At 34.1% G+C, this 12,043-nt stretch overlaps 1 protein-coding gene across 1 annotated transcript in view; it reads left to right on the top strand.

Moving 5' to 3' along the window:
- LOC106463985 (putative fatty acyl-CoA reductase CG5065) overlaps nucleotides 1-12,043 on the top strand; it is a 25,973-nt gene that overhangs the window by 3,995 nt on the left and 9,935 nt on the right. Inside the window, exons 2-3 of the mRNA XM_022391638.1 lie at nucleotides 7,852-7,968; nucleotides 9,245-9,420. Of these exons, the coding sequence (XP_022247346.1) occupies nucleotides 7,852-7,968; nucleotides 9,245-9,420 (293 nt within the window). The remainder of the gene's footprint in view (nucleotides 1-7,851; nucleotides 7,969-9,244; nucleotides 9,421-12,043) is intronic.

Below are 12,043 nucleotides of genomic sequence, written 5' to 3'. Positions count from 1 at the left end.
GGGGCATTAACAACCTGATTCTAAGATGAAAAGCATCATCGATAAGAATAGAGACTATTTCATTTAATAAATGTTTTGTTTTGATATACAAGTTATTTGGGTTCTTTCATCTAAAAAAAGCGACATTAATTTCTAGACGACCTCATACACAAAATATTGTTATGAGCTCTATTTCTAATATTGTAATTTTGCCGTTAGTTAGCGTGCACATGACGTCTAAATATAAAAGTTTACAAAAGTAGGCCTAGAATCTTCTAAATTTGGTGTCAATAATCTAATAGCTTCGAGGGCTGTCGAGAGATGGGAGTAAGTTAAAAATACGAAAATCGGTGAAGCATTGAATCAATTTTTTGCTCTCAATTAGTGATGAATAATGAATCAGTGTTGATTCAGCCAGTTTAGTTTCAGTGAAATATTTGGACCCGTTTTAGTTATTTCATATATTCAGCTAGTTGATCGAACAACCGTGAAATTGTACAAGTAAGTTTTTTGTGTTTTTTTTTTACGTTACTCATAGTACAATTAGCCTGGTATTTCCTTAGGCCTACAAATTGCAACAATATTCAAGTGAAATAAATTTGTAGAAACGTTAAGGAAGAAATAACCTAATTTGTTATTGTTACGTGGACTTGAACTTCGAACTATTTTCACCAGATAATGTAAAAGAATTCGCCCAATGAAATAACAATCTAGACTGTAATACACCGATTGACATCCAGGAAAAATCAAAAGGCAGTAAACGAGTCTTCTAATAAATCTTGAAATTAAATTATATCCGTCTAAGTGTTCAGCTAACGCAGATAAATTAATAACGAACACTTAATGCCCACTCTTGTATTTATATGTAATAAACAAACATGTCCAACTTCGTACTGATTACAGTAGAACAAAATATTGTAAAATATCTGTCAAGTCTGAGTTAAGCAGCTGTTAACCTATTTTCACTAAGTTTTTTTTATAATTATTTTTTCTTTAACAAACGCGGAAGTTTGAATGCCGGTAGCTATATGAATTACGATGGTGTGGGCCGGGTCAATGAAATTTTGGTGAACCTTCTTAACTATTTGGTGATAAGGCTGGAAAAAACAGCTAGATTTAATACATTGTACAGAGTTTACCATCTTTATATATATATATATATATATTTTTTCTTCTAAAGTGTTGTTTTGGTAAAACTGGATTAAATTGAATTCTAAACAGATATATAACATTCTATGATTAAACTGGCGTCTAATTTTTGAAGTATCATTCTGATTTCCCAAAAACGTAGTCTTTTTTTTTTCTTTTCTGAGCTATAGGTACAGCCCCTTTTTATTCTTACTTTTTATACGTTAACTTACTAAGTTTGTTAGAATATTCTGGATTATAAAATGTTTTATTGAAGATTCTGTTGCGTTTTTAATGCATGAGGTGTTTGTTCTAGAGGACAAAAAATGTAAGATATCTTCCCGTTTCTTATGGTAAGACGTAAGCCAAGGTACATGTTGTCTGAAGGTTGAACAGGTGTATATCAGGACAACGACCCGGTCGTCAGACTCACCATGAATTCACGTAATTTTTCAACCAATGAGAGCTGACCTTGAGATAACGTCACGTGTAGCTAGAAACCGACTAGTGTAATTTTAGCCTTGTTTTAAGGAGTCAGTTTCTTAGTGCAATTGTTACTAAATTTGAAAAAAAAAAGTGGTTGTTGTCTATAGACAGCTTGAATTTTGATGCGAATATGCTGGCGATTTGATATAACAATCCCAAGAACACAGTCAAGCTTAAAGTTTGAAATGGCCAATTCCCAGACTAATAATACAAGAAGAAGAAACTGGACAGAGACATAGAAAATGCTCATTCATTGGATGTTCTTATGAAACAGGCATATTAGGTTTCAAGTGCAAGCTAGACGAACACCACGAAAAGGCTTAACAAATCATGCTTGTTTCTTCACCGTTCTTGTCTACTGAAAACGACAACTTCAGATTGTGAACGACAAGGTTCCATCAAACAAAAGCTACATTCTGATCACAGAATATTGTTATTACTTTTTATAGCTTTACCATATATCATTTATTCACCTGGTGAATGGTAAGTTGTTTTGACACTTGATCATAGTAATGTCCTTGTCGAGTAGGTTTTGTATATTTAAAATTAAATGCCATTATTACTTAGTTCAGTAGGAACTCGTTTTAATCCAAGGTATGTGTGAGAATAACACATTACCTATACACCTGAAGTAGATAATTTATCAGTAATTCTTTCTTTTTTTCACTCACATTTTCGCAAATATGCACCACTGAAAAAGAATTAATTATTACTTTAACATTGTGATTGAGATTGTGACATTTCATGCGTAGCCACATTACCTATAATCGGGGTGACTCTCTTTCTCTCTTCCTATATCATATGTGCATGGCAATAAAATATCTTTACATCAAAATAATTAGACATCAAAGCTCTGGTAAATATAAACAAAGTACTTTCATTAGGTCGCAAACCTCCTTATATAAGTTATAAGTTGTAGAGCAGATTACAACTGGAGTTCTAATCTTTACAACAAATTATAACTGGATAAAGTAAAGCCTACATTTGTCTTTTAATTCGGAGTAGGATTGAACCAGTTAACGTAAGTGAATAAGCAGACTGTAGCAAAATCAATCTTTATCTCTAGCCCTTAGCACAGGCTATCACTGGATTAGCAACGTAGTGTTTAAAGCAGGCTATAGGTAGGTCAGTCTTTATCTCTAGCACTTAGCACGGGCCATCACTGGATTAGTAACGTAGTGTTTAAAGCAGGCTATAGGTAGGTCAGTCTTTATCTCTAGCACTTAGCACGGGCCATCACTGGATTAGTAACGTAGTGTTTAAGCAGACTATAGGTAGGTCAGTCTTTATCTCTAGCACTTAGCACGGGCCATCACTGGATTAGTAACGTAGTGTTTAAGCAGACTATAGGTAGGTCAGTCTTTATCTCTAGCCCTTAGCACAGATTAGCACTGGATCAGTAACGTAGTGTTTAAAGCAGACTATAGGTAGGTCAGTCTTTATCTCTAGCCCTTAGCACAGATTAGCACTGGATCAGTAACGTAGTGTTTAAAGCAGACTGTAACAAGGTCAATCTTTATCTCTAGCCCTTAGCACCGAATATCACTGGATCAGTAACGCAGTGTTTAAAGCAGAGTATAGGTAGGTCAGTCTATCTCTAACCCTTGTCACAGACTATCACTGGATAAGTAACGCAGTTTTTAGAGAAGACTATAGGCAGATCATTCTTTATTTGTATGTCATCTTTAGTGCTGACTATGTTTAAAACTGACTACAGAAAAGTCAACCATCATTTCTTTTCCTTAGCACAAAATATGGTTGAATCAGTAATCCAGCCTTAATAAGAGACTGTAGTCAAGTTAACCTTTTTTGCTAGTGCTTGGGAAAATATTTTATTTTTCACTGATAATGAACTAGTTTAGCATTCTATGAAACTATATCAACGACGTTGATTAAAACAATATTGAGTGTCTGATAATTATCAATACGTACAACATTCGTAAAGCTTAATTTCCCTTTAGATAAATACTAGGTCATTAACCCAGTTTTAAAACGAAATATACCTACTTCATTGACTACTTTTAAAAGTGATTTTACCTGCGTTATTAAGATACTTAAACCAATAACCTACCTCATATCCTTAAAACAGACATCGCCTGGGTCAAGCCCCTAATATTTAGAATGGATTACAAATAGACCCACAACGTAATTCTTGTCTTTAAAACAGACGTGGACTGGATCAAGCCCATAATATTTAGAATAGGTTACAGATAGACTCACAACCTACATCTTGTCTTTAAAACAGATATGGACTGGATCAAGCCTCTAATCTGTAGAATGGATTACAGATAAGCCCATAACCTACCCCTTGTCTTTAAAACAGACATCACCTGGGTCAAGCCATTAATCTTTAGAACGGATTACAGATAGGTCCATAAATCATCTCTAGTCTTCAGAAGGGAATATGACTGAGTCAGTAACGAAGCCCTTAGATTTTGTTTCAGATAATAATCCACCAAGATCAAAGAATATGTAATCACGTCAGTAACTTATAAGCCTTAGAAAAAATGTTAGGTGGTTCGGTAACCTAATTTTCTTCTTTGAAGCAGATCATAAACAGGGTAGTAATGCAGGTTTCAGAAAATATTTGAACAGGGAAAATAACCTACCATTCGCCTTCAGAATAGATTAGGAACAGTAACAAAATACTTAGAATCAAATAGCTAAAACCAACTTCTACCTTAAGTTTTTGAAATGAATTGAGTTAAGCAGAAAGTCTACCTCTAGTCAAATATGTACGGTTTTTGTTGTTGTTTTTTACACTGAAACGATAACGTGTTCATGTGGCTGAATTACTAAAAGATGAACAAGGGTTTCATTATTACAGTAAAAAAAGGAAGTTGTTAGTATCATAGTAAGATGAGTTTTTTTCTCATCCACATGATAAGTTATTTCTTTATATATATATAAACAACGTGCCATATGCATCAAATTAGAACATTTTCTAATCAGTTGTTGAATTTTGTACTTATATATTCTAAAAACAGGGGGAGTTCCATATCTCGATAGGCTCATGCTCTGTTCCGCACTGCGAAAATAAAACTAGCTAGGTTAAAGTAAAATCATAAGCTCAAACGACAAAATGTTCTTCCAATAAGCCTAACTATAACTCACAGTGACTCAAATCTACCAGTGTGGTGTTTGCACGGTGCTCAGACGAAAATCATGCTCATTTTGTAAACAGTAAACGCGATTTTTAAATAATTTGTTTCGTTAAACGATCAATGCCAACGTTACATAAAATGGTTGAAAACCATAATTTTTAAACAGTAAAAAAAGATGTTAGCCAATTTTTAAATTAAAGGGTCAGATCACCATCAATAGGATAAAAGTTTAACAAAATGATTTTGCGTTAATATCTATACTCTATTTCCCAGATTTAATAAAGTTCAAGTGAACGATTGCCGCTAAGGTTATAACAAAATTGTTTCGAAGTTTCCGTACAGTCAAGTCTTAAGACATTTAGAGTGATAACCTGTTTCTTTGGTAAACAGTTACTATTACTTGAAAAATATCATTCACACAATAATGTTTGACAATAAACCTTATATACATATAACAGTAAGGCGAAGGTTAACTAGCTTTGTCCAAAACAATTACACGGGGATTTTTAAACACAGAAGTTTGTTGGATAATTTTGTAATTTTTTTACTTTAAAAGTTGTTTGACTTTATAATCCACTATATTATATTGATTCATGGTAATTCTTAAGAACTTTACTTATTAATCACAATTATAAATATAGTGTACCACTTAACACTAGTTCATGAAAAATATTATTTGGCTGTTTTCGGTGTTGTTTCCTTATTATCACGAAAATTAACCAAACTGGCCAAATTAACCAGAGAATTGACTGAAAAAAAATTGTTTTAGAATTTCGCGCAAAGCTACACAAAGGCTATATACCCATATCCTATCCCTAATATTGAGGTAATAGAACAGAAGGCAGGCAGCTACTCAGACTCTGGGGATACTCTTCTCTGTTTGAATAGTGAAATCTGACTGTCACTCTTGTAACAATTACACAGGGAATTTTAAACGCATAATTTTGTTGGATAGTTTTGTAAATTTTTAACTTTGATAGTTATCAGATTTTAAAGAAAACTGGTTTATTATTAAAAAGGGTATAGTCGCCGGTATTAACTTGCCGTGGTGGGCACAACACAGATAGCCCATTGTATAGCTTTGCGCTTAACAACAAACAAACGCTCACGCTTCTTAAAAACTTGCTTCAAATGGGTCGTAATATTAAAAACGAGTTTAACACTATCTGTTATAGGATATATGGATAGTACACCCTGTTTCATGTATTCTGTTAGTGTGTTGAACTTGATTTGTACCAATAATCATGTCATGTTCTTCGGCATTTTTAAATCGTCCATTTAATGCCAAATACATGGAAACCCTGCCTTTAAGATTAAATGTATTAATCTACAGAGCATTTCATCAGCAGTACTTTATTACTCTACTGTTTTTGACAAAAATTGTTGAAAGTTTCTCGATCGACATTTCTTGTTCAACTAACGAGAAAAGTGCAACGAACTTGTTGAAACGCTACTTTCCATAATAATTATTATTACTCAAATAGTACGCTCTAACGGATCAACTAATAGTGCAAAAGCATAGTCTTAGGTATTTGTTAACATTTTCAAATTAATTATTTCCCGGTGATCCCGGTCTTCTCTTCATAACGTCATATAATTATATTTAACTACAAAAAGAAACGTCATGTCCTAACAGTTGTTATTGGACTTAAATGTGTTCATGTCAGTAAAATACGAACACGATCAATTTTCTGGAAGAAGTGTGCTAACTGAATCAATCACACATTTAGATGATATATTTGAAGTGTGCTAACTGAATCAACCACACATTTAGATGATATATTTGAAGTGTGCTAACTGAATTAACCACACATTTAGATGATATATTTGAAGTGTGCTAACTGAATCAACCACACATTTAGATGATATATTTGAAGTGTACTAACTGAATTAATCACACATTTGGAATATATATTTGAAGTGTGCTAAATGTGTGATTAATTCAGTTAGGTGTTATTTTTCCTAATGCTACTAGATCAAGAGTACTACATAAATAATATAAAAGCAATTGAAATAACTGATTTTATTAAGATAATACATATAATTTCAAAATTGTGTTTCCTACATAAGCCACCAGTTCTGAGATGATAACATGACCAGTGGTTCGATAGTATACCCCACCGCGTACCTTTCCCACAAAACCTGTAGCTCCAGTCACGAGGATTGCTCGGTCCCGATAAAACGCTTGAACCTGGGAATCACACTCACCGCCACCTTGTGGTGGGGAGTGTTGCTCAACTGAACTTCTTTGTGACATCTTTCAGGCTGTTGTCGAAGAACGTCCTCTGTCTGAAAACAATTGCAATGTGTCATTTTAAACCTTCTGATATTTGATGAAATCATATCATTAATGTTAGGTAACAACTTATAAATTATCATAGCTGTTGCTAGTAGGAAAACCTACAACAGTTCAGTAGCTGTTAAATCTTACGGCAGCTATCATCAAAACCGTGTTGCAGCTGTTAAAAATGTACAATAAATTAGGATTAAAAAATCTTATATACTAGTTGTTAAAGAAATCCTACAGTATTAAGTTACAGACCCCTATTAAAAACATTAAGCTAATGTTCTACTGCGAATTTTACGCTATTGTGTTGATTATCATGATATCTAGATACCATCTTAAGTCAAATATGCACAATGATATCAAGATTGACTGTGAATTATTGTATCGTAAAAACAAACTCAAAACTTATCGTATATCCTTTACAAGTGTTATTTTTCCTAATGCTGCTAGATCAAGAGTACTACATAAATAATATAAAAGCAATTGAAATAACTGATTTTATTATGATAATACATATAATTTCGTTGAAGGTATTTTAACAGCTGGTGTAACGAGCATCTTCATTTGCCTTATGTAAATATAAAAATATTATTACGTGTTCTTCGTTTAACATGTTATGTTGGTAGTATATAATGTTTTTATTTACAGTCCAAAAATATATAAACAAATACTATAAAATAAAAAAAGATCAGTGATATATCATGTAGCTAAGTGACTCTTGTGCAAACATCAAACAAACAGTATACGCACATTTAAAAAATGTTCAACTTGAATGGAACGTACTTTGGTACAGGATGACAATGTATACGAACACGGCAGTATATCTTAAAATATTTAACAAATTAATCGTTTTGTATTTTATGTCAGGTCCTGGTAGAAAAACTGCTACATTCATGTAATAATCTAAAGACGATTTACCTCTTACTTCGTCCCAAAGATGGCAAGGACGGACGACATCGTCTGGACGAGCTCCTTTTGTCAAAAGTATGTAATGTTTTAAAGCCTGTTTTTCTGAATGTAACTTATAAGCTTGGTTTTGAACACTAAATTGTACTTTGAGAGCAAGGCAGTGATACTCTCCAAAAAATCTCTACATCATAGTAGACTCCAGTAATCTGTACCTAAGAACAAAACAGAGAAGACTCCAGCCACTTGTATCTAATGGTACAACATACTAGACTTCATCAACATGTACCTAAGAACACAACATTGTAAACTACAGTTATCCACATCTAAGAACACAACATAGTAGATTCAAGCCACTTGTATCTAATGGCACAACGTACTAGACTTCATCAACATGTACCTAAGAACACAACATTGTAAACTACAGTTACCCACATCTAAGAACACAACATAGTAGATTCAAGCCACTTGTATCTAATGGCACAACGTACTAGACTTCATCAACATGTACCTAAGAACACAACATTGTAAACTACAGTTATCCACATCTAAGAACACAACATAGTAGATTCAAGCCATTTGTACCTAATGGCATAACATATTAGACTCAATGTAGTAGACTCCAACCACATGTGCCCAAGAACTCAGTGTAGTAGACTCCAACCACCTACACCCAAGATCGCAACATGCATATCATATACCACCTGAAACTGCTCTCTTTTTATTAAGGTTATAACAATGACGAGTGAAATTGGAAAAAGTGTCACATAAGTTTTGTATCTTCTTGAATTAGAAAAGAAACTTTTCAATTAGTAGGTTCATTAGAAAACGTAAATATAAATGGTAACAGTTAAAGGTTTTATAGACTTATTAATCCAATTTTTTTTAGATAGTATTAAGTTAATAAAAAGGAAGAGTATGATAAAATACTTTATGAAATGGTATTAGCTAGTTCTCCCGAAAGGGAGCCAAAGACCGCCTGGAGGGACCATCTGTTTTAACCACTCGCACCACTATACAGTAGTATGTTGTCTATCAGTTAGTCAGTTAACGTTGCAATTTGTTCTGTCGTGACGTCAGTAAAACGTGCGCATGCCGTGAATCACGAGAAGGCTACAACACAGCATGACATTTTAACTTCGAAAGCAAAAAAATAAAAAGTATTTGTTACTCTTAATTTGGTCTTATTTACTCTTGAAACAGAACACTTTCTGGGACCCTAGGTAAGTACGTCTAGTAAATATTTACTTTTGTTATTATTTATACATATATAACTAATGTTATCACTAATCCAATCCAAACGTTACACTTTTACCCGGAACCCTATTGATTTTCTTTTCTCTTTTCACATCAGGCTTTCGACAGAGTTTTATCAAAAAACCGATCAATTATAACAAAAATAGTGCCTATAACTGGTGACGTCACTGAAGAGGGACTCGGCATCAGCCTGTCGGACGAAGCTCTCTTGGTGAAAAACGTGTCCGTAGTCTTTCACTGCGCTGCTACAGTCAAGTTTGACGAGCCATTCAGGTAAGTATCTGTGTATCTGTGTATTCAGGATTGTGTGCGATAGTACAGTCAAATACTGAAACGAAAATAAACACACATAAATTGCTCAGTCGCCTTGTACTGATGATGGAAAAAATAGTTTAACGTGATCTAAATCTATATGAGTAATATCCTGTTTGACCATTCGATATGTTGCCTATTTGTACGCTACTTAATTAGGCTAGAGCTAGCCATGGGCGATCGGATCTCGGTCGTATTTCATGTTATAGTTTATTTCAAGATTTCGTGTCAACGACCGAACTGAATTCCATAATGAAAACTCCACATACCCACAAAAATAAATATTCAACAAATGCGATTTAAAAATGATGCCTTGATAACTAACTATCTTGCTAAATTGATTAGTTTATGCCTAGAAAGTAGTTAGTTTTTATGCACAATTGGCTATGTGCACTGTGTTCATCGCAGAGATCGAATCCAAATTTTTAGCGTTATAAAATTGCTGCTCAGCTACTGGGGGCATAATCTGTTATTTCGCCAGTTTCATTTTCGTAGACTAATTTTGCAACAAGGAATATTCGAATTAGCGAAAAAGGGGTGTGTGTGTTTTGTGATTTTTTATTTGGGGGGGGGGGGGCTCGCGGAAATACAGAGCTGGAGCTTATTCTAAATATATTTTATACTGGTGGCGTGTAAGTACGTTGAAATGCGATTTTTGTGCAGTATCCTTCCTGATAAAAATAAACTTGTATGGACTTTCAACATGATTTTCTATATATGAATCCCACATTTGCACCACAGAATCAGTTATAGATATTGGCACCCATAATGTAACTTTTAATGACAAGCATGTATACTACTGCAGTCAAAATTTGGGAAGCAATGTGAAAGTTTCTATTTTTTCGGTGTAAATTCGATCACTCAGTGTTCGGCATTATAAACTGTCAATTCCACAATATAACACATCAAACAATTTTAGCCGCGGCATAGCGGCTCAGAGATTGTTTGTTTGTTTATTTTTTAATTTCGCGCAAAGCTACACGAGGGCTATCTGTGCTAGCCGTCCCTAATTTTAGATGGAAGGCAGCTAGTTATCACCACCCACCGCCAACTCTTGGGCTACTCTTTTATCAACGAATAGTGGGATTGACCGTCACATTATAACGCCCCACGGCTGAAAGGGCGATCATGTTTGGTGGGACCGAGATTTGACCCCCAGATTGCGAGTCAAGTGCCTTAATCATTTAGCCGTGCCGGGCCCAGCTCATAGAATGGCTGTAATTTTTTTTTCAAGTACAAACTTTTAGCTCAGAGCTAATTACAGCCACAGGTATTAAAGACTTCCTCTTGTTCTTCGTCTTTATTTTAATTGTCCTGTTGGAGAAATATTTCATACAAATTTAGATGGGGAATATTTTAATCACTAAGCGCTCTGGGGCCATCCTCTTTTACCTTTATTTTGGTTATAATATGTGATTATTTTTAACTCTAGCAAAGATAAAACCTATTCTACAAATTAGTAAATACTTCTCCTGCCGTTCACCACTCGATCTGGGCGTTACCTAGTAGTTAGCCTGTTTAAGGGTTCCTGTTCACGTCCCGTTGTCGCAAACATGCGCTCAATACTTTTGGGCTGTTGGTGTGTTAACTTATAATAGTCGGCGATAGGAGCTGTTGATTAGCTGTCTTTTCTTTAGCCTATCAGTTCAAAATTAGGTATGGCTATGCACAGATAAGTTTTCATTAACTTTGCGAAAATTTCTGAAAGAAACAGATACACAAACTCACCAACATCAAGACATATTTAAACAGATGGAAAGTGATCATGTGTGAGTTTTGCTTTAGAGTTGGGAAATTAAAAAAAATATATACACAAAACGCTCTTTTCAAACTAGTCCGAGAAAGCGAAAAACATTAAGGTTTAGTCGGATTGACCTATTAACCTATAACTCAACTCTGGTGTTATAAGGCAGGCTGTAACACTGCCTATGTAGGGATGGCTCGGATTGTTCATCGAAATGGTATTTTCAATATCTCCTCAAAAGGTCATCAGAACTTTACAATACTGTGTTTCTTTTTATAACAATATCTATGTAATGACTGAGTCGCGAGTTCTGGGAATGTCTGTAAATATCATAGCAAAAAGTTTGAATTTTCTATGCTTCTTTCTTGTTCTTCTTTTTTATTACATGATAACTCAAAAACCAAAATACTGGTGTTAACCAGTTTCACTGAGATGACATAGTTTCAAACGGAGTATCCACCTTTATAAGTAGTATTAACTAGTAGTAATAAAAAAACACATAATTCTAGTGTAAACGATGGTATCATTACTCCTTGAAGTTAATTTTTTACAGAAATTTCAGGTTCCTTCAAAAAGCTTAAGTTCACGGTGAAACAGGAATTACCAGCTAATAATAGATAAACAATAAATACTGTATTTAGAACTTGGTTATAAATACAACTTTCTTATGTCTGTTGAAACAATGCATTAAAAAAAACAAGCAAACAGGTAAAGAAAATGCTTTAAAAAAAGAAGCAAATGTAGGGATGGCTAATATCAATCCTCACAAACAATGCAAACAAGATAGTAGGGATGGCATTTGCATCATCCCTACATAATAGCACAGACAAGAATTAACAT

The sequence above is a fragment of the Limulus polyphemus genome, unplaced genomic scaffold (genome assembly GCF_000517525.1).
Source record: "Limulus polyphemus unplaced genomic scaffold, Limulus_polyphemus-2.1.2 Scaffold1535, whole genome shotgun sequence".
NCBI lineage: Eukaryota > Metazoa > Arthropoda > Merostomata > Xiphosura > Limulidae > Limulus > Limulus polyphemus.
This window is presented reverse-complemented; position numbering and strand designations above follow the sequence as displayed.